The sequence below is a fragment of the Panthera uncia genome (assembly GCF_023721935.1).
Source record: "Panthera uncia isolate 11264 chromosome A3 unlocalized genomic scaffold, Puncia_PCG_1.0 HiC_scaffold_12, whole genome shotgun sequence".
Taxonomy (NCBI): domain Eukaryota; kingdom Metazoa; phylum Chordata; class Mammalia; order Carnivora; family Felidae; genus Panthera; species Panthera uncia.
In genome coordinates this window covers 10882731-10906557 of record NW_026057579.1, presented here as the reverse complement: position 1 = coordinate 10906557, position 23827 = coordinate 10882731, and the positions used below count along the sequence as shown (strand labels likewise).

Below are 23827 nucleotides of genomic sequence, written 5' to 3'. Positions count from 1 at the left end.
TTGTAAAGAATAAGCAGTCTGTAGGGAGATACTTCAAATCAGCATGACTAGCTCATTCCCCAACAAATTCATCCAATGGTTTAACATCCATTGATGATCCTTGCACTAGCAAGAATTACACTAGAATTTGCAAAATTATAATTGTTCTAATTCTGTCATTCCTTCCACATTTGTTAGCAAGTTTTTTTACATAAAGAAGAGGGGTTTTTCCCCTCTCTGCACACCTGTTTTTTCAAGTACCACTAGGGAGTCATGGATTGTTTTTGAAAATATGTTGTAATCCATTATCACCATTATTCTTTTCTTAATTTAACATACAGTGTTGTCATGGCTTCAGGAGCAGAACCCAGTGTTTCATCTCTTACATATGACACCCAGTGCTCATCTCAAAAAGTGCCCTCCTTCATGCCTGTCACCCATTTAATCTATTCCCCTACCCACCACCCTTCAAGCAACCCTCAGTTTGTTCTCTGTATTTAAGAGTCTCTTATGGTTTGCCTCCTTCTGTGTTTTTATCTAATTTTTCCTTCCTTTTCACTATGTTTATCTGTCGTGTTTCTCAAATTCCACATATGAGTGAAATCATCTGATATCTGTCTTTCTCTGGATTATTTCACTTAGCATGATACCCTCTAGTTCCATCACATTGCTGCAAATGGCAAGATTTCATCCTTTTTCGTCGCTGAGTAGTATTCCGTTGTATGTATATGTGTATGTATGTGTGTGTCCATTCATCAATTGATGGAAATGTGCACTCTTTCCATAATTTGGCTATCATTATTCTTTTTGATGTTCAAGTTTTCCAAATTCAGCCAGTGGGAGCCCTTTGGGCTTTTTTGGCACGTCCTCATTGGTGTTTGAGCACAACATAGTGTTGTATCCTTGTGTTATACTTGGCCTTATTCTGGGCCTTGCATATCCCATTTTCTTCAAAGAGGTTTCACATGATTTTAAACTATATTCTAGCAAAGCTTCTGGCATGCCAACAAGATTAGGAATCTTGAAACTCTCCTGAGGAGCCACCTGTGGAAGACCACCCAAAGCAAGGAAAAGAAAAATGTTTCATAATATAGTAGGTCTTCTCATCTGGATGGTGTTCTGGTACCTTTATGCATCCCATGCCCCAACTCCTACTATCCTCCATTGATCAGAGTTGGTTTTTTTCAGAGTTTTAATAGAACTACCAACAGACCTTTTAGGATTCTTCACAACTTGAGCAATTCCTATTTCCTCTTGCCTGCAGAATTCTGCAGCCTAGAGTTCAAATTAAACTGGTTTCTATGTCAGGTAGTGGAAAGTCATCAACCACAGTGCCGTGAGAATTCAGAACAGGGGCCATATGAAAATGCTAATAGCTAGACTACAAATTTGTCAAGTATATAGAGAAATGTAATCCCCACATAGGTGTTTACCAAGTAGCTCCTGGCTAAATAAGAGTGTTTCCATCTTAAATGCATAGCCTGCAATTCAAGAATCCCCAACAGAGGTTTAAAGGAAAAATTAACTCCAAGAGAGTAGAGATGTTTTGGGTTTTTTAAATGAAAATCAGTCTACTGAGCTTATCCCCTATAAACTCAACTTCCATGTCCCCTCATTTCACCTAGTGACATTTAACCAAAACACTTTTTGCCAATTATAATAAACATTGGTGCTTCTGCAATGAGTAGGGATCTCTTTTGAATGGGTGACTTGGGGGGGGGGGGCAACACTGGCCAGCAGCCAAGCCACGCTCCCCACTATCTGGGAGCTCAAGGCCACCAACTTCAGCGGGATGGTGTCAGAATCCTCCTCTGAAGGCTCCGGTGCCTCCATGACCTTTTTGTTTTTAATTTTCACGCATCACTGTGCTCCTTTAGTTAATTCACTTTGGTGGGCTGGGATGGAAGCAGAGGATATGCCTTTTTGGTCAGCACAATCTTTTGGCAGTCCGTGGACAGGAATGGTCAGAGAGGGACTTCCTAATACTGCCCATTTGTTCTTTGATCCACACTTCAGAAAACTGAGCTCATGCTCCTTTTCCTTCTGAATAGAAGCAGGAAAAGCCATAGGATTTTAAATGTGAGAACAGTAAACGGATGAAGACCATGTCTCTGCAGTCCCCTCTGTTGATCAAGTGAGGCCAATGGCCATAGGGCCCTCCCTGGGCCCGAAATAACCTCAATCACAATTTGGAAGAGGCCCAGTCAAGGGCAGGGGACCTGGAAAACTGTTCCCAGGTGACTTTAATGGGATAAAATAACTCAGTCAGCCCAAACATTTTGCCTCATCCCCACTTTGAGTGATATTTATAGACCATACCAGCAGAGAATCTTTGCATCTCTCTGGTAATACATAGTTCCAAAACATTTTAACTTCTTTTTTTCATTAGACCCCTACCACTTAATATATAGTAAGTTGGTCCATATCATTGTCCATATTTTCTGAATGAGAAAAATGAGAGTCTCAGAGGTTGAGGCAGAGAATACATGGCAAATACAAACAGAAACGTAGATGTTCTCATTCCCAGTTCCAGGTCCTTTCTGAGACCCCATCATTCTGGCTGCTTCATGGCTCTACAACCTTTCGTGTCAGTAGGGCTTTTGGCAAGAATCGTGCACTAGATTCTGTTCTACCGCTCGGGCTCTCCATTCAATACTCCTCCCCATCTCGTCCCCAAGCCCATCCTATAAAACTATTTCCTTAGATTGAGATTTAAAAATCTTTCACTGTCAGATGCAAATATTAGATACCAGGTAGGACCCCTCCTAAGGGTATTTGAAATTGTAACAGAGATCTAAGCATGAAGATATTCCTCCTTCGAATAAATACTAACTGATCATCTCCTTCCTACCAGCCACCGCTTGAGGCAGTGTCTCAACGGTTACCAAGGGAGACAAATCCCCAGTCTCCAGGGAGATTCCACATTCCAAGTGACACTGTCCACCTCATTGCGGAGCAAAGCTCCTGTGTGGAATTGTAGGCATCATTTCCTGGCGGAGGAAGGCTTTAGACGCAACAGCCTTTCCCGGGCAATTTCCAGTCCTATCAGGCTTGGTACTTGCTTACCCAGCTCCGATCACCTCATCGTTTTTCTTTTTTATGCCTCCTTTGTTTTCCCTGATACATATTAACATTCCTTCTCCTCACCTGGCCTCTAAACTTTCTTTCCCTAGGTGGGCAACAAATGCTTATTTTGAAACCTACTTCTAGGTTTCTTTAGTGCCATGGAATTCAAATGGATCCCACAGGGTCCGTGAAAGGGGGAAAGAGCCATTCATGCACAGCCAGCTTGTGACCAGAGCTCTGGAGCATCCAGAAGGAGAGCACGGGGAGTGCTTTTACAGTCATCTACTGACCTAATTAAACATTCAGCACCACACATATGAAAACCTTAGCTCACATGTCACATCTTCATGGGCAGAACGAGGGTTGCTAATGTTAACTCTGAGTCACAGAGATATTATTGCTTCCTTTCTAATATTAATAAAACACAGGCTATACAGGAAAACAAAACCTCACTTGCCTTTCTTATTGTAATCAGCAATTCAGCTTGGTGGGGGAGACCACAGATTTATTGAACTCAAGAGAGATCAATAGGAAAGAGGGAATCAGCATACCAGAATAGAACCATCTAAAACTTCTAGCTCTACAAATAAATTATTTGTTTCTTTTTTGCAGAAGGTAAACCCCAAAAGGGTGTAACCTACCCATCGGCGCTCACATATTCATCATCTAAAAGCCCTGCTGCGAAGACAGGCAAGTGTTCGTATGTGATTTCATCTAAATATTCTGAGTTTGTAAACACGTGTTTTAGGAGGTAGTGTAGAAATTAACATCTGGTCAAGCTCCACTGATGCCAGCAATATTTTCACCAATGCCAGAAACGTGGCCCCAGAAATCAAGGGGATCAGATGGCTGGGGCTGAGGAGTAAGGCTTCAGTTTTTGGTTGCGGTTTTCGAGTTCCAAGATGATCTCTATGTTTTGTAATTTTCATTCACAATGGTTGTTGCCTTGAATTGTATTGTTACTTTAGAAGATGACAGGACAGGGGCGCCTGGATGGCGCAGTCGGTTAAGCGTCCGACTTCAGCCAGGTCACGATCTCGCGGTCCGTGAGTTCGAGCCCCGCGTCAGGCTCTGGGCTGATGGCTCGGAGCCTGGAGCCTGTTTCCGATTCTGTGTCTCCCTCTCTCTCTGCCCCTCCCCCATTCATGCTCTGTCTCTCTCTGTCCCAAAAATAAATTAAAAAAAAAAAAAAAAAAAAAAAAGAAGATGACAGGACATTCTGTCTAGAAATGTTCCCCGGCAGATGAAAGGGGAAAAGCTGTCTCTTACTAGGTATGAAATGAAGGGAAGCAAAAAGGATGGTGTTAACAGAAAACAACTAACAGAAATAACCCAAGCCAAAGATACAGTGTTTATGAGGTTGTGCGTCATGTGAACCACAAAGGGAGCACAGATAGACTTCAGGTCAGGAAAATACCTTTTTCTAGGTTTTTGTGTCAAGGGAGAACTGGGCTATGAGTTATTGTGTCTTTGGGGGCACTTTGATTTCCCACACAAAGAGAAGGGATAAACATCCCTTTCCAACATAAACACAAAAGGGACACTTGGGGTCTTGCCCAGCTTCTAGAGGAGCCACTCTTTAAAGTTATAGTCTCTGGGCACCTGGGTGGCTCAGTCAGTTGAGTGTCTGACTCATGGTTCCAGCTCAGGTCGTGATCTCACGGTTTGTGGGTTCAAGCCCGACATCAGGCTCTGCACTGACAGCATGGAGCCCGCTTGAGATTCTCTGTCTCCCTCTCTGTGCCCCTCCCCCACTGGCTCCTTCTCTTTCTCTCTCAAAATAAATTTTAAAAATAATAAAAAGCATTGGGGCGCCTGGGTGGCTCAGTCGATTAAACATCCGACTTTGGATCAGATCATGATCTCATGGTTTGTGAGTTCCAGCCCCATGTTGGGCTCTCTGCTGTCAGTGCAGAGCCTGCTTTGAGATCCTCTGTCCCCCCTCCCCACCCCCCGTCCTTCCCCTACTCGTGGACGCTCTTAGGCTTTCTCTCAAAAATAAGTAAGTATTAAAAAAAATTCCAGTGAGAACCATAAAAGGGGGGTCCCCTTTTTTCCTATCCCGATGACAAAATTCCTATAGAAATGGGGGGAAGCAGATGAGATGAAGATATGGGGGCCAGCAGTTACTTGCTCTGGTCTTGGCATGTGCGGATAACAAGCTTCCTAATCCCTCCACGACGGTGAGTTAACAGGTAAATCAGGTCAGGATGACCCCCTCACAGCAAAGCAGCCTTCTTCCATGGGAAAAGAGCTCACTCAACAAATAGGAAACATCTTAAAAAAAAAAACAAAAAAAAAAAAAAAACAAAAAAAAAAAAAACAACTACAAAGCACCTTGATTTGCCAGGGGCAGCTCCTTCTGATTTAAATGCTGTTTCCCCAGGCAGGCAGCAACCATCAGGCAGGCAGCTGGTATTGGGCTCGAGTCTCAAGCTACTCTGAACTAAGTAAAAACAGGTAAGTATTGGTTTGGAGAAGCTCACCAAACCCGAGAAGGCGCATCGCTGGCACTACAGTGAGAGAAAGGGAAGGAAATGCTTCTCAGAGGGTTCTGAGCGAAAGTGGCAGGAGAGCCCCCTCCTGCTTCCCCTTGGCCACCTGCCCCGGCCCCTCCCACCCCCCAGAGGAAAATCAAGCTGACGTTTCCGTTACACTTGACTTCGCAGAGCCTCCTGCCCTCACAGCCTGTACCCACCAAGGCCACCCCGGCCCCCCGTCTTGGGAATAAGACAGGCTCCGCCACCACTCTAGAGAGACCTTGGGCCACCCTCTGGTGGGAACCGCATTCAGGAATCTCGAGGCTCTTGATGACTTGCCTTCCACCGTGTTCCCCTTTGGAGGAAAGACCTACGGAATTTGGAATCAAACCAATAGGGGTCCGAATCCTGGCTCTGCCACCTGTTGTCTGTGAGACCTCTTCTTGGCTTGGCTTCGAGGACTGTGACTGGTATCAAATGTGAATGCTGCTGTCAAAGAGGCCTTCACAGCGTCTGGCATGTAGTAGATGCTTAGTGAATAGATTTCCTGCCCTTGTGTATAATCCTGACTCAGTGGCGGGAAGAGCAAACCCTCCCTCGTCACCCTGACCTCCAGACACTGCTGTTAACTGGGCTTCAGTGTCCACACTGTCCTCCACTGGGGGAAGGGGAGGGGTGACACAACACGATGATAAGTGCCAGCTACTGCCACTTGCCGAGTGCCCACCATGTGCCAGGCACTGTGCGGGCCCCTCACAGACGTGGTGCCTAGTTAGGACCCGGCCTCGTCAGGTCGGTCTGACCATCCCCATTTTACAGCAAAGGAACGGTAGTGGCCGAGCTGCTGAGGCCTGAAGTCAGGAGTCCAGCCTGATCTGGCTGACGGTTCTCAAATCAGATTTCCAGGGTCCGTCCCAGATGCGGCGCATCAGAATCTATGTGATTAGGGCCCTGGAGTCTGCATTTTAACACCGTCGCTATGATTCAATGATGAGTGAGGTGTAGGGAGCTCTGAGGACCTCCTGCTGCTGCTGAGCAGGTTGTTCAGAACTGTTCATGACCTGAGGCGCCTGGGTGGGCTCCATTCGTTGAGCATCCAACTCTGGATTTTGGCTCAGGTCACGATCTCACAGTTTGTGGGTTTGGGCCCCACATCGGGCTCTGCATCAACGGTGTGGAGCCTGCTTGGGGTTCTCTCTCTCTCTCTCTCTCTCTCTCTCTCTCTCTCTCTCTGTCTTGCTGCCCTTCCCCCTCTCATGCTCACTTGCTCTCTCTCTCAAAATAAATAACTAAACTTAAAAAATTTAGAAAAAAAAAAAGAACACTACATGACCTTGTCCATAGAGTAATATGTTAAGAGCCTAAAGGAAATTTTCACGTTTTCCCATGAAAATCTTTGAAAAGATTTCCGTGAGGCTTCTGTGTATCTGACATTGTATGAAGAAACCATTTTGATGGTTTAGTTTCTAACTGCTCAAAAGGAACCTGGTGCAATGAAGAATTCACTTTGGGTCACATCAGGCGTTATGTTCCGTAAGGAATTGGGAGCAACTGGGGAAGGGTTCTTTCTCTGTCTTCATCTTAAAGACAGTTCTGTTCCAGGCAGGAGAGCAGGTGGAAATAACAGCCCATGGAAGACCATGGAAAACCAGACACATGGATCTCTTGGTTGAATTTATGACTCGCTTGAAAGTATCTGCGTCCTAAGCAGCTAACACGACTGGCTGTCATCAGGATATTTAATCTGCTCTCCAGCAATCAAAGTTAGCAAAGGAAGACTGGGGGTACTTGGAAACCTCACATTAGCCAACGGTGTGAGAAAAAGACATTTCATGTTTTCAGTATCTCATGAGTATAAGGTGACAAAAGTCATTACTGCTAGAAGTTTTATTTTTAATTGTGGCTTAATTAACAATTTCCAAGTAAAATGTACTGTAGGTTTTATATCTTTCTTTCCAAATTAATACTTTTATCCTATTTCATAATATATATATGTTATTCTATTAAATGGCTCTTCCCTGTATGAAGCGGGTCCTACCTGGGCCCACATGCCCCTAACAAGACGCTAATGCTTTGGAGCATTTACCAGAGAGTAAGACAGAAGACTACTCCGGAGAAATCAGAAACTTCCCTAGGACTTGTCATGAAGGCTCAGTTCCTTTGAAGTCACGGAAATGTCATAAACCACGCAGGTTTGGTTTTGCCCAAGGACGGCGTGAAGACTGGCTGACCCCGCAAAGCTGCCGCCAGCTCTTTAGCGATCGTCTGCCACCGTCTCTGGGCAGATTTGAGGGTGACCAACTGTTAGCGACAACAGGGAAAAGGAGAGCCCGGATGGCCTACGAGAGCAGACTGAACGGCCAAACTCCAACCTGTGTCTGGGGCACTGTGTGCTGATATGCTCTCCCGAGTCAGTGCTCACAGGTGACAGCGGCAGGGTGGAAAATGAGCAGATGCCAGTGCTGGGTGATGGGTCTAAATGCCCCGGCACACATGTGCCTGCGTGACTGGCCCAAGGTCATGGTGCTGACACTGTTTTCCCAGCATGCTGTACAGTGTCAAAGAGGAAGTTGGATGGTTCACAGGAACAGCACGGCACCTAATCTCAGATGCTGTCCCTTCGGCCTGCTGTTCTATGTACCGAAGCTGCATATCCCTAAGCAGAGTTAAAAGCTAGAGCTGGGGGCGGGGAGCACCTGGGTGCCTCAGTTGGTTAAGCATCTAACTCTTAATTTCAACTCAGGTCATCATCTCACAGTTCATGAGATTGAGCCCCATGTCGGGCTCCATGCTGAGAGCATGGAGTCTGCTTGGGATTCTCTCTCTCCCTGTCTCTCTGCCCCTCCCCTGCTCCTGCTCTGTCACTTGTCTCTCTCTCAAAATAAATAAACTTAATAATAATAAAAAAAAAAAAAGCTATGGCTACGATGCTGTGGTAAGCTGAAAAATGCCCCTGCACCACCAAAGATACCCACGTCCCTGTCCCCGGTATCTGTGAATTCTTCCATATACGGCAAAACGAGAAAGGGGAGGGGTGCTTGGCCAATGGGACTAGGTTAAGATCTTTGGATGGGGAGACTATCCTGAATTATCTGGGGCAGGGGGAGACAGAGGGAGATTTGATACACATGGAGGAGAGGGTCATGTGAAGACAGAGCAGAGAGAAACTCAGGATGTTGGCCTTGAGGACTGGAGGGGTGTGGCCACAAGCCAAGTAATGCCAGCAGCCACCAGACAATGGAAGAGGCAGAAAGTAGGTTCCGCTCACACCTTGACTGCTGACACCTTGAGGTCAGCCCCAGTGACACTGAGTTCCAACTTTTGGCCTTCAGAGCTGTGAGAGAATAGATTTTTGTTGTTTTAAGCCAGTTTGTGCGTTTGTGACAATTTATGACAGCAGCACTAGGACACTAATACAGAGGAGCAGGCATAGGAGTTAATGTCCCTGCTGGGGGGCTCAGGTGACACATGTCACTGGTCCCTCCCAGGACTGGGGTGCTGTTCAGTTTGGGGACCATTTTGTGTCCCCTTCTGACACAGACCATGGCTGTCAATACAATATCCAATGCCCAGAGGATAGCCACTGGTCCCCATGCCCTAAACCTTCAGAGAAACTGTCAGGGCCCCCAGAGAACTAACACATTAAGACTTGTTTAAAATTGTGGAGGGGCGCCTGGGTGGCTCAGTCCGTTAAGCGGCCAACTTCAGCTCAGGTCATGATCTCACGGTCCATGAGTTCAAGCCCCGCGTCAGGCTCTGTGCTGACAGCTCAGAGCCTGGAGCCTGTTTCAAATTCTGTGTCTCCCTCTCTCTGACCCTCCCCCGTTGATGCTCTGTCTCTCTCTGTCTCAAAAATAAATAAACATTAAAAAAATTTAAAAAAAAAACAAATGGAATTATAAAATTGTGGAAGGGTGCCTGGGTGGCTCAGTCGGTTAAGTGTCTGATTTCAGCTTAGGTCATGATCTCACGGTTCAAGCCCCACATCGGGCGCAGAGCCTGCTTGGGATTCTCTCTCTCCCTCCTTCTCTGCCTCTTCCCCACTCACACTGTCTCTGTCTTCCTCAAACTAAATAAATAAAACTTAAAAAAATTTTTTTTAATTTTTTTTAATGTTTATTTATTTGAGAGAGAGAAAGAGAGAGAGAGAATGAGCAGGGGAGGGGAAGAGAGAGAGGGAGACACAGAATCCAAAGCAGGCTGCAGGCTCTGTGCTGTCAGCACAGAGCCCGACCCAGGGCTTGAACCCACGAACCGTGAGATCATGACCTGAGCTGAAGTTGGGTGCTCAACTGACTGAGCCACTCAAGTGCCCCAACTAAAAAAATTTATTTAAATCATGGAAACAATGTAAATCACTACACATGAATGAAGAGCACAATTTAGTAGAATCTAGGTGATCCTTACCATGTAATTATTTCCATTACCCCATTTTACAGATGAGAAAACTGGGGCCCAGAGGAGTGAGTTGACTAGTCATGAACCAGTCTAGGCTAGAACATCTAGAATGCATTCTCTGAGAGTTAAGTCACAGTGAAAGCCCCAAAGTTCCTTCCATCCCTAGGTCAATGCTGACACAGCAAAAAAAAACCAAAAAACAAAAAAAAAAGAAAAGAAAAAGGTTCATAAACCATTGCTTCTGGTGTCTGGCAAATTAATTTGGCAGTAAATCATGTTCTGCCTTCTCAGTGTTGCTGTAGGATTTAACTGTTTAAATATTTTATTGTTATGGGGCGCCTGGGTGGCTCAGTTAAGCGTCCAACTTCGGCTCAGGTCATGATCTCACATTGTGAGTTCGAGCCCTGCATCGGGCTCCGTGCTGTCATTTCAGAACCTGGAGTCTGCTTCGGATTCTGTGTCTCCTTCTCTCTCTGCCACTCCCCTGCTCGCGCTCTGTCTCTCTCTCTCTCTCTCTCAAAAAATGAATCAATGTAAAAAAAATTAAATATTTTATTGTTATTTAGTCTTTGGTTTGTTTATTGGCTCATTGTTCCCTTCAGATTGTACATTCCTTTCGGGCAGGTGGATTTTCTCCTCCACAGCAGCTAGCAGAGATCTTTGCCCAAAGCTAGTGTTCAATAAGCATTCGTTTCTGTCCTGACGGGCCCACCAGCCAATTGGTAGGCCTCAGTATAATTTCGTCTTTTTTACAGATGAGGCCACGAAAGCCTACCAGAAGCCACCAGTTCCAGAAACAACCGCACAGCCAGTCACCCTGACGCAGGTAATGGGAGCCACTGCGACCGGAGCCGCCCACGCCAGCCTGCCAAAGCCGTCCCCATCTGCCGGCTCCACCAGCAGCAGCCTCAGACCCCAGCCCGTGGGCCTCAGGAGCGGGGAGCTGGGTCAGTAGGTAGACTGTGTGTTGTCATGCTCTAGGAAAGTAGGAGACGGGGCTTCTGGGGTAACAGCTCTGTCCGAATGCTTGTGCAGAGTGCCGCCCTTTGGGCTGGCTGAGGAGTAGCGCCGAGACCTGGGCCGGAAGTACGTGGTTGTGTCCTTCCAGACTCCAGGGGTAAATCTGAGCCTGATACTACATTAGGACCAAGCTAAGAGCTAAGCCAACCAAGTGGAAGGGGCTTAAGACAGATTCGGAAGTGTGACTGATGTTACGTGAAACTTTCCCATTGCAAAAGCCGAGTCGAAGGGATAGTAGGTTTCAAGGTAAATGCTGTTGCGTTTTGTTTTAAGGGACAAACGTATGCTCCTGGAAGTCTTCAAATATTAGAAGCAAACAAAACCAAAAAAAAAAAAAAAAAAAAAACTATAGGAAAAGCCAGACAGCTAAAGTTTTTATTCCCTTTCTGATTGCTATTTATGTATCCATTTCTTAAATAGTGTTTTAGATTTAACCAATCTTGGTATTACATAACCAATCTTGGTATTACCTCAAGAGCTCATCTGATAACTCAGTCTCTAGTTTCTATGCAGGTGGTTTTTATGCAAGCCATCCTGGGCTAATAAGACCGTCTCATTTCTAAAGGTCTTCTGGAAAGAGTCCGGAACATTCCACAGCAGGAGTGACAGCAGGTTTTTCTAAATATTTCCCACCCAGGGCCATTTTCTCCTTCTAGGAGGACGTGCCCAGGACTTGTTCCTTCAGCCTCACCTCCAGCCACACAGCAGGGCCCTTGCCTGTTCCATGTCAGAGTCCGGCCATCCATTCATCCTTTTATCTAACAAATAACATCAGCACTTGCAACATGCTGGACACTTCGAAGCACCTTACAATTAGCCTATGAGATCCTCATAACCGAGCTACATAATTAGATCTACGACTTCTGATTTCACTAATTCCTTGCATTGATGAGGAAACCAGACAGAAGGGCAGTGAGGAAACCGGCCCAGGTCACACGGCTGGGAAACAGCAGAGCCACGATGGCACCCCAGCAGCCGGGGTCCCCCCTGTCCTGCAGGAGGCATCCCTGCCATAAACGAACACCCCAGGCACGAATGAAGCCATCCCAGAAGGAGGGGCCTGACCTGCCCTTGCCACGGATGGGGCAGCGAGGCCAGAGGATGTTAGGCACCCCCAACGCCCACTGTGTGAAGAATAACAACAATGGAGCACGCAGTCCCTGCTTCCCTGTGCTGGGCACCCTGTGTGCACTATTTTACTCAATGTTCCTAACTACTCTATGAAACAAGGGGTATTATCATTCCATGGGATGAACGACCCCTGGAAGGATCAATGATGGAAAGTACCCAAATAAAAATACCATAAAAATAATTGCTGGGATACACAGGACATGACCCCCATCCCCGCCCCCGCCATCCTGTTCCTGTGGAACCCCGGCTAACACGAGCACAGGCACATGATGCCTGACAGCAAGAGAAATATCAGGAAGCAAGGATCCTGGGTGAGAGAGGCACTCAAGCCACAAGCTTTCCTTCTTCATAACTTCAGGCTCTTGACTTTAGGGGCCCTTGATTCTTTCAGAGACTTTTGAGTGGTTGAGTAAGTTGTTTGCTCCTGGTGTCTCCTCGGAGGAGGTCAGTTTTTACATAACACATGTAATTAAACATGTGGCATATTTATCTGGCTACACTGGGAGCTTGGAAATCCTGTGACAGGCTGGGCCTGTGCTGGTAGAAACCTCAAGGAACTTGATGTAGTGGCTCCTGACCTGGCAAAGCCTCATTATTCCTGGCTGGGGGACAGGGGCCGTTGGACAGCAGCCTCCCAGCCCGGCAGCCTCCCTCTTCAACCTCGGCCAGCGCCCACGCCGCCCCACAGCCTGCCAGGCAAACACTCAGAACGAGCGCTCCATGCCGCCTCCACGGTAACTGCCAAGAAATGGGCCAGACTGGAAAGGGAGGAAGGGAGAGGGGGCTTGAAGAAACCATGTTGCCCGCTCAAAGGATTTGCTGTAGGAATGAAGAGAAGTGAAAATGGATGTTTGAAGGCCTCTGTCTTTTTCTTTTTTTAAGAAGAGTTTTTTTGAAATACTTTCCACATATCCTACAATTCACCCATTGAAGTCGTACAATTCAGTTGTTCTTAGTATATTTGCAGAGTTAGGCAACCATCCCCACGATCGATTCTAGAACATTTGCATCATCCCCAAAAGAAACCTGTACCCATTAACTGATCCTTCCGTCCCCCAGCCCCAGGTAACCGTAAGTCTACTTTCACGAATGCCTATATTCATATATGGCTATAGGTAGCTTGCTGTGATCTTTTAGCCCAACTATATTAAATCATAATCAGTACACAGATAATTCCTTTTTTTCTTCAAATCAACTGAGAATGTTCTGCCAGCTATAACAGAGCAACTCTCTTATTGCTGATAGACAAGTGAGTTGTTGTTACTGCCTTTATTAAGGGTTTTCTCCTCTTTTGTATTGACGAGAGTCAAAAGATTGTAGAAGTGTGTTGTAGATGGGGTGTCCAGGTAAAACATAATTTATTTGTTTATTCAACAAATATTTATTGAGAGCCTACTATGTGTCAGGCACTGCCCTGAGATCTTGGGCTACACCTGTGAACACACCCTACCAAGATCCCTGCAACGGGTCCCTTCAGCTTAGGACACCTAGAAGTGTGTAGCCAGAACAGGAGCAATCTGCCTCTGGGATCAATGAGTATCTTTGCTCTACAATAAGATAAAAGGCTGCCTCTCAGACAGAACATAGGAACTTGGAGGGAGTCTTGTGGAAGGTGGAAACTTTGTAGCAGGAAAAGACAGAGGCTCTCCCAGCCCAAGAAGAGGAGCCGATACAGATGGAAGAAAAAGGATGGGTCTGGACACCCCTTAACTGACCCGTGAATAGGCAAACCTAACAAGACAGTGAGGAACAAATCAAGGCTGGGGGTAAGGGAGCCAAGAGCCAGAGCAATAGAGACTTCTCAGAGGGACAGGAGTGAGGCCGTCCATCATGAGAGAAGCCAGACTACACGGGCACCCGCAGAGCCACATCCCATGACCAGAGAGGGCAGCCAGTAGAACCAGATCCATAGATATGCTGGGGAAGGAGTTCTAGAAAAGATGGAAAATCCCTCCAGGCCTGCTCTGCAGGGTCAGCTGAATCTACCGCAGGCTTACAAGGGTGGGGTGGCTCTGCTGGGCATGATTTTCCTAGTCGGGTTCCTTTCAAGAAGTGCCACAGGTGACTCAGGAGACCTAACAGATTACATGTGCCCACGAAGAAGGGTAAACCAAGGAAGGGAGCAGAGCGCCGCCTGGTGGCAAGACATGCGGGCGGCTGTGGTCATTCACCTCGCTGTTTATCTCCTCTCTGAAAGCTTATCTGTCTTTAAGTTTATCTGGAAAACTTAGGTCTTCAAGTCCAGTCTTACAAATAGTAAGAAAAAGATGAACATTCCCATGGAAAAATAGGTGAAGGTCATGACCAGGCAAGCCACAGTGGAAGAACTGTAAATGACCAATAAATAGAGCAGAAGATGTTCAACCTCCCCAGGAATCAAATCAATGCAAATTAAGCTATATCACATCCTTCTTCACCAATTCACATGAGAAACTGAGGATACGTGGTTTGGGCAAAAGTGTAGAGAAACGACCCAGAATTTGCACTTACTGGAATGTATCCTGAGGTAACGTCATCTGAGGGGGACCAGGAGCCTGGACACAGATGTTGTTCCTAACAGAAAAAGAAGTACAAGCGATTTAATTGTCCACCATCAGAATGGTTAAAGCAATTAGCACACAGCTATTATCATTTTGATGAATATGTGCACCTCCTGGCAGGAGACTGGCCTGTGGTGGGTTGTTAACTCAAGGAAGGAGTCGACAAAACAGCACGGGTGCTGAGCTCACTTGTGTACCAGCAACTGGAGGATAGAGGGATTGCATGTGGGTTCTTGCTATACACGGCGTATATTTTCACAGTGAGCACATGTTATCGTTACAATGAGAGAGAAAACAAAGCTATTTAGAGTTTGTATTCAGACAGATGGAACAGAGTCAAAGGGAGGGAAACATTGACTTGTGGACAGTTTGGGTTTTAAGAGAAATTGATATTGTTCCATGGCCTTTTTTTTCTCTCCCCCTCCCTGAAACTTGGTTCCTTCTCTCAGCTCATTTTCCATGGTTCCCTCTTTATAAAATCCCCCTCCTTCCTTTTAAAGCCTTGCTTCAGAGCAATTGCCCAATAAATAATGAACACCGAAGTTGCATTTGATTTTCTCATAAAGTAATTAAGGATAACCCTTCGTGTGCCTTTAAAATGACTGAAAGCTAATGCTATTTGTGTCAATACCCTGTTAACGCCATTTAAGCAAATTGTTAAATGTTAAGTGACATTGCTATTGAAGGATTACTTTAGCCTCCTCAGGAGTGGCACCGTTGAGAATTATTGTAAGAATAACGAAGTATAAAAAAAAATATGGCACTTTAGTAAAAGATACTTACTTTGACAATTGTGAAATACAAGGGTGATTATTATGTGGAATTTTCAGGCAGTATTTTGAGTTAAATCCCTGCTCCACCCCCCCCTTTCTTTTTCCATTTCAATGCCTCCTCGGGGTAGGTTCAGACCGCCCAAGGACAAAGCTTTACCTTAGCTCTGACCTTGGAAATGTCTTGCTAGGTTGGATCATGGAAAGAATGAGAACAGTTCAATGAAAATTCATGCTCTGACCGGTCAAATGTTATTACAGATCTCTGGGCCACCAGCACCTACACAAGCGGCCAAAACAGCCCCCGCTCGGATCCAGGTAAGAACCTGAACTCACCTTTCCAGCTACTGATGGAAGTTAAGCGTGTTTACATGAGCTTTGTCATTCCAGATCCTTGCCATTTGATTTAGATTTGGACAGAGGGCATTAAACCAGTGATGCCAACAGGAGATACTGCTCAGGGGCCCAGCTTGTGAAGAAACTTGAAAGGAATGCAAAGCTTTCACCCATGGCTGTTCCCTCGAGGCACTTTTGTGCAGGTTATGATGGAAATTCCTAAGGATTCAGTAACTAGGCTCTTGTAAACCTGAAAAGGGATACTCTCTGGGGTTTATGCTTGAGGAACTAGGGTAAAAGAAAGAGAAAATTTTGTGGCTTTGTCTAGGGAAGGGCAGAGCCGATCTTGCTGGGGTAGTTCTATGATATGGAGAATAGAAGCCCATTCTCTCTCCTCCAGGAATTCTGTGACTTATGACACTCCCAGCAACCCTTTGTTCACGTCTGTGTGGATCCCTTAAAGTTTGGCCCAAGCCCTGGGATGGCAGAGGGACGAGGCAAGTAATTCTCTTCTCTGTGATGCCCTGGAGGCCTGCAGAGATTAGAAAGGAAAATCCAGCAGGGCAGGGTGCTTTCTACAAACTGTGCTCAGGGCCTGGGCCACAAGCTGATCCACTTGATACAGGGACACAAAGCCTTTTGCAGCCACAGGGCACTGCCATGTGGGGCCTGGGTCTCCCAAGGAAAAGAGTCCAGGTTTTACTCTTGCTGGGGGATACCAGTCTGTCCTCCGCATGTTAAAAGATTCCTAGAGACTGTAGGTTCTGTTTTGCTTTGATACTGGATCAGAGCAGAGGCTCCATGTGGTCCCCCATCTAGTTGCTGCCCAACTGTACCTTTGCCAAAGCACACGCTGTTGTCCTGGACAAAGGGTTTTAAGAATCGATCTCTGGGCAAGGCAAGGATTCCAAGGCCATCCTAGCCTTCAGTAGGCCCCCGGGACCCTTCAGGCAGCCAGGCACGGGGCACTCCCGCACCCTGTCCCCTTGGCTAGGATCTCTGCCTCCTCCACCACCCCCAGAAGGAGAACCAAGCTCAGCTGGCTTGGCTGACCTCCAAGGAAGATCTGAACCGGGGGCACTTATACCAGGGGGCAAATTAAGGGAGGAGAGCAGACTGCTGGTTGCACCTGAATCAGCTGATGCCGTGTGATCCCATCAGGTATCCAAAGTTGGGATTCTCCCAGAGCTGCTTTCCAGAAGCCTGCTGGAGCAGAGGTCAGCCCGGGTAAGCTGCCCGCTGCTCACCAGCTGTGCTCCAGCACCCTTGCAAATACCTTACTCCCCATGCACTGGCTGTTGGCCCCTGCAGCTCATCCTGCCACATGGTCAGAGTTTGTGGGCATGCCAAGGTGTTTTACCTTCTAGAAAACGTCTCTTTGCTTTGTCTGTTCTTGGCGTGTCAAAGAGAAATCTCCAGCCGTGCAGACATCCAGTAGCACTCGTGGGTTGGGTCTGCTTGAGAGGCCCCCACCTGGGTGGCCTATGCCCCCACCTTGCACACCCCAGGACCCGCCTCTGGGATTGATTGAGCTCACATACACCACAAATCAGACACGGCTCAGGGGGTGGTTGGTAATGAGGCACATTACCTGATCTGCAAGCTCCTACTTTTGACTCCCAAGAACCCAAGGTTACTTTCAGTGATTGACCCCATTCTCTTTTTCTAATGCTACCTCTCTAGTTCTCTAGCTCTGAGCCCTCATTCCTTTCCCTTTCTCTTTCATGCTCCCAGCCATTATGCTTGATCTTCCTAAACTTTCCAGATGCTCCCAGCTGCCTTTGTATCCTCAAATCCTACCCATTTCTGCATCTCCTTCCCTCCCCGTCATCCCTAGAACTTTGCTCTGAGCCTCCCACCCACCCCCAGAGAGCCCTGGCCTCGGAGTGTCTCCTAGCCCACGGGCACCCAGGCCTCACCGGTCCCGCAGCCTCGTTAGGGCTCCTGCCTGTGGGCAGAAGCCACTCGCACACCATGAGCAAAGGCAGGTCAGAACGTTTGGGGCTCTTAGATACCCTCTGTCAGGCTCTCACCTCAGAGGTAATCAGGCCTATCAGGCAAGTTGCCCAGTTCTTCAGCTAGAAAATCACTGAGACATGGAATTGGGATGAATTGCATAAACTGCCTCCGGTCTGATTCCCCACCGAATATGCCAGAGAAAGGCTTTTGCCCCACGTCAGATACATTTGAGTGAGCGGTCAGGAGGGGTCCCAGCCCCCTCGCTGTTAGACGTAACTATCTAGAACTTAGGCCCATTGATCCTAATTTGGCTAAACTAGTGTGTCTCAGAGTGAAGCCTGAGGACCCTGCTCATGGGGATCCTGGGATGTCCTCCCTGCTCCCACCACACAACTGAGTGAGGCCAGACTTTCTTCTCGTCCTTCAACCGAAACAACATGTCCCAACAGACTGAGCAACAGATATCAGATTCCCACAGTCTTCTGTTATGCCAGGCATTGAAGAAATTTGTCACCCTTGTCACTGAATTATTTTGGAAAATAGCTATTTCTCATGTTAAAAAAAAAAAAGCATATTAAATGATGAAATAGTTAACATTCTGTTTCAAATGACCGAGCATTTTGATTTTTAGTAGGATAACACACAAACAAGAACCCCTTGGGGTCTTCAGTCATTTTTTTTAACATTTATATATTTATTTATTGAGAGAGAGAGAGACAGAGCACGAGAGGTGGAGGGGCAGAGAGAAAGGGAGACACAGGCTCCAGGCTCCGAGCTGTCAGCAGAGAGCCCAACGCAGGGCTTGAACTCATGAACCGTGAGATCATGAGCTGAGCCAAAGCTGGATGCTTAACCAACTGAGCCACCCAGGCGCCCTTTCAGTCATTTCTAAGAGTATGAATTTGAGAGCCTTTCAAATATACAAAAGGAGCCTTCACATCCACCTTACGTCTCATCTTTTCTAGGATAAATTTCTCCGGTTCCTCCCACAGGTCTTTCTGTGACCTGGCAGATTGTGACCACAGTCCTCGAAGGACTCACACAGAGCACTCAGACCAGAACACGATGCCACCCACGAGGGGTGTGTGCCAGGGCACTGCCTCTCGCTGCCTAAATATTCTGCTTCCATCATGGCAATAACTCAGTAACTCAAGTCACCAGGGTGTTTTTCTCTTGCACTTCTACAGAAGCAGGTCACATCAGTCCTGTCTTTGTGCCATTGAGTCTTTGAACCCAACTTAGAATATCACGCTTATCGCTGTGAAATTCCTCAGTTTTGTCTGTTGCCATCTTCCTGAATCTTAATTCTGTCATTTAATGTATTAACTATCCTTCCGACTTTTCTGTCATCCGCATAATTGATTAATGTGCCACCTGCCTCTTTTCTCATCACTGATACAAATCTATACCACATGGGACCAAATCTCAGAGCCCCACTAAATACCTGTGTTTAAGGCCACCCACTAACAGACGCGGACAGCTATACATGGACCTCATGAGATTGTCGGTGGCCTCAGTAGTTCATCCTCTCCTCCACAGGACGCCAGACTTGAAACCCACCTCCCACCATGCCTTCTGCCCAACGTCCCCAATTTAAGCCACCACCCCCACTGCAGAGGAACTGTTCTTTAATTAAAAGAAAGTCTATTTCCTGAGCATGCTAGATGTCAGACACTGTGCTTTGCATTAGGACTACAAAGACAACTAAGATATTTTCAGGTTCTGGAATTCTGCCTCCACAGGTAGAAGGCCCCACACCCCGGTCCTTCAGAGTCATCCGTAAGGCCACTGCCACCTCTGGCCTCCACTGCCAGTCCCTGCCCCTCCTTCCAGCACCCTCTGAGTGGGGGCAGGAGCCACCTTGCTAGCATGGCCAGCTGTATTTCCAGGGGAAGGAGGGTGCTTCTGATGATTTCAGTTAGAACTCGGTGACTTTGCCTCAGAACCATTCTGCTTCTGCTGTCCAGCTTCAGGCTACCATGTTCAACCCAATAGGCTTCACCTGCCTGGAAACCCAACCATGGAATTAATGTTGTCTGCGTGCGAAAAGGCTGCCAGGTCCCAAACCAATACCCCACACCAAGCTGGGAGGGCAACCCGTCTGTAAACCCAGCATTGTGGATGTGTCGGTGACAGATCAAGTGCCTAGAACCTTGGACTGTCCTCAGCCTGCTCTGATAGCCCTTGTGCTCTCGCTGGCCCAGCCAGCGGCTCTGCGAGTGCCTGCCGTTTCACTACAGCAAGAGGGAGCTGTCCACGGGGACCGTGAGGCTCCAGGCAGGGAGCCGGGCCAAGGGAAGGAGGGTACGGGGGTGCCCCAGCTCCGGAGGCCTGCTGCCTCTCAGACCGCCACCTCCTAACACTCACACTCCAGGGGATTCTCTGGGGAGAACCCGGTGGGGGGGCGAAGGGCCAACTGTGCTTCTGCCCCATAAAACTTTACAGCCCTAAGGGCCGTGTCTTACAGCTCCCGCTTGGGTCCTGTGCTTGTCACCTCCAGATGTGCAGGGAACGGAAGCTGTCACCAGTGCAGAGGTCATCACCAGGGTCTCAGAGCAGGGATATGGGGGTCCCCCACATTTAGCGTGAGTCACGGGGAGTGTGCCAGGTAGTGTGTCCTTCAGTGGCGTAAGATGACCCTGAGATGCCAGCGTGACTGTGACTTCTCACGTGTGATGAACAGGGGGTGATTAAGTGCAGGCTCTGGAGCCTGAGCTCGAAGTTCAGCTCGACCTCTCCCTGTGCCTCAGCTTCCTCACCCGTAATGTGAGGTCGCAGCCGTAACCCAACTCACGGGGCCGTTGTGACTTAAACTTGCAAAGTGCTTGGCCAGTGCCTGCCGCCAAGCGCGCTCTCAGTAAACGTTAACGGATCTACATTTTTTCCACGGAAATCCTTCAGAGCCAGTTCTTCTCTTAGACGCTGACTGTATCTATGAGATGACCAAGCGAGTATCGTCCCAAAAAATAAGTCCTTGTTTTTTAAGACTGGCTTACTCTTTGCGATGTGATTTTGTACGCATTAACCTCTGTGGGAAGCAGGTCAAGGCAGGTGTTCATGACCTCAGCTTTACACAGGAGAAAACTTGAGGTCAGAGAAGGTAGGCAAGTCCCCCAACCCCCCGGCCAAGGTTGGGTAGACAGAGGATGGGTCTTCCAGTGCCTTTTATCCTCACATCACCTGGTTACTCTTCAACACCAGAATGTCAGTGTTCTCACAGACTTCCTTCCCATCACCACCAAGTCCAAAAAACACCAAGTCTCAGCTGTCCAAATATTTTTCAGCCTCCGGCTTTTGGATAAGTGATTTGGTTCATGCTTGTCCCAAACAAATATAAGTGGCACCAACAGAAAGACAGGCTCCCAGGACAGGAGGAAGGGCTTGGTTCCCTGCTGTCAGGGAACTGTTTCTCTCTTGCTAAAGTATGCCCAGAATTCTAATTCCTTGTAGCAGTCAAGGGTGCTGAAAGCCTTGGGCAAAAACTGAGATGCTACCAGACTCGTTCTTCAAGGAAAGGGTGAAGTGCGTGTGTTTACCAGTAGGTGGCGATAGAGAAATGAGGCGAGCCGACCGTTTAAACTTCTAAGTCATAAATATTTGAACAGGGAGATCATCTCACCCAACCTGCTAATGTGATTCGCAGAGAAATTAAGGTTAACAGAGGGTAGGAGACTCGTTTAAGGTGTACGCCTGGTTAATGGCTGAGCCAGATTAAATTCAGTTCTCACCACTAAATCAGAATGTACACGAACGCAGACGGCCTTTCAAAATAGCCGGGCACCTTCATCCTATGAAGGAAAACATCACTTCTTTTGGGTGTGTTACTCATTTCGGCCTGCCGCAAAGCTGATGGGCTGATTACGCTTTCTGAGCTGGGGAGGTGGGGGCAGAAGGAAGGGACAGAGGAAGAGAAACAGCTATTTTGGTGTCCTTATGAGGCTTCATAACACGTTTGTGCTGCCTCTGAGCCCCTCCTGGCCATGATTCTCCAAGAGACGTCAGGGACTGTTGGGTAAGAATCCCCCTCCCTTCCCGACCACCCTTTCCACCTTATCAACCCCAGTTTATAGTGGGGCATTAAACATTTTACTGCACATAGAAATGCCCGGTGAGTCTGCTTTATTCTGCATGAGGCACACAATGAGCAGCCGAGCCCCAGGAAATGAGTGGACTGCCCACTCCCTGACGGGGCCAGATTTGTTCTGTGTGGTTCTAAGGAAGAGAACATAAAATAGGTGGGTGAGTCAAATGTACCTGAAATGATATTGGGTATATGCTGGGCGCTTAATAAGTGTGGATAGAGGGATGGATTAAGATTTCCGATCAATACGATGAAAAATTTTCTAACAGTCTCAATGGTCCGAGAAGAAATGTACTGTCTTGGTTGGGTATGTAATGAGTTCCCTGTCTCTGGCGGTATCCAAGCACCAGCCATCCACTCACTTGGTAGTGATGTTGTGGAAGCATGCTGGGGAGGTTGGTCTGGATTGGACGAGCTTTTAGGTCCCCTTGAATCCCGGGATTTTTATAGTCCATGATTCTTGGTGCACAGTAAAAGAAAGGAAAGGGCAAAGATGTGTTTGTCTTTGGTTTTCAGAGCTTCCCAGGAGAAAAAACGCTGTAGGTTTTAGGTGGTCTCCTCCTAACGTCTGGTCCCGTGTTCTTTTATTGAACTCTCTGCCACAAGTGGAAAATGTTATCATCCGGGCAGTTCACTTGAAAGTTTCTGCTGGTTTCACCTAAATAACAAGTTTGCTTCTTTTTAATTTTGAAAATCAGGGGAAATGGACTTGTGGAAACCTGGATCGGTCCTTTTAGATGCAGGTAATTATACAGCCCAACCTCCTGGCCACGACTAGATGGAGACATAGGATTACAGAATCACGAGAGTCTGATAATCCAGCTGGTGGCACAGAGGCCACTGTTGTCCACCGGATAACAAAAGGGAAGTGAGAGTCATGAAGACCCGAATGTACAAGGGAGTGAGTTCCTCACCCCAAAATTAGGTTTAGAGGCTCACTCCATCTCGAAGCACACTCTGACTTCCTTCTATTGCCCTGTCCTTCTTTGCAAAGTGGTATTCAGCTTGGCCCGTGACATGAATGAGTGTTGCTCGCTGTTTACTGTTTACTGAATTAAGGGTCTGAAACTCCAACAGCAAACACAGCCTTCTGGCTCTCGGTCTGAGGGTAGATTTTACTGGTAGGGAACGACGGGGTGGAGGAGAGGCCTCTGGCCTCACGTTTCTTCCCCCCTCCCTCCAACCTGGAGCCTTGGACAGTTTCCCTGAGAGGCTCCTGGCTGAGAAATGCCGTTAGACACCCAAAGCGAATTTTCAAAATGATGTGAGGAAGTGGGATGAGCAGACTGACCTTTCATGGAAAGATGAAATCATGTGCTTGGCAAATTGGAAAAACTAACAAGCCTGGAGAAAGCTCACCACAGCCAAGAGCAGAGCCCCCCGCACTTCCCTCCTCTGACGGAGCCTCTGGGAGGGCACCCCACACTCCAGGCATGCTGAAAATAGGAAGACCAACTTCCCAGGCCATCTTATTGATGGTCTTTATTCCCTTAAATGATACATGTGTGAACTTGGCTTCCATGTAAATGGCTCTAAAGCAAATTCCCAAGGCTGAAATTCAACACACACACACACACACACACACACACACACACACACTAAAAGGACAAAACCCTTTTGTAGCTTCCCCTCTAATCTCAGGCTGTGGAGGGGAGGGGTTGCGTTCTAGACCCTCTCACTTGTTGGAGTTGCTGGTATCTTATCTCCTGCCCTGCAGCTTACATCTCCCCCCCCCCCCACCCGTTAGACTGGCCATGTGTCTCACCCATCTTTGTGCATTGACTCAGTCACCAAATGTTGACCGAGGACCTATGGTGATAGGCACCATGAAGGTTTATACGATGGGTAAGACACATGCCCTGACCTTGAGATTTTCAGAGTTTTACAGAGGGATAATTCACACTGGCAAAGTGCTTACTGCTTGCAGGTAAGGAAACTAAGGCTCAGACAGACTCAGTTAACAGGCAGTAGGGAACAGAACTCAAGTCTTCTGACTTCAGACCCCTGAGCACCCATAAGCTGCCATGTCTTTTGTAGCCTGTCAGTAATTCAGTCTTCTCTCTCAAG

At 47.3% G+C, this 23827-nt stretch overlaps 1 protein-coding gene across 2 annotated transcripts in view; it reads left to right on the top strand.

Annotated features, from left to right (window-relative positions):
- The window catches only part of VIT (vitrin), an 82885-nt gene that overhangs the window by 29184 nt on the left and 29874 nt on the right, over positions 1–23827 (top strand). Inside the window, exons 5-8 of one of the 2 annotated variants that reach the window (XM_049651899.1) lie at positions 3658–3735; positions 10679–10870; positions 15646–15702; positions 22459–22503. In XM_049651899.1, the coding sequence (XP_049507856.1) occupies positions 3658–3735; positions 10679–10870; positions 15646–15702; positions 22459–22503 (372 nt within the window). Of the gene's footprint in view, positions 1–3657; positions 3742–10678; positions 10871–15645; positions 15703–22458; positions 22504–23827 lie in introns of both variants that reach the window. The other variant, XM_049651900.1, reaches the window with a different exon arrangement.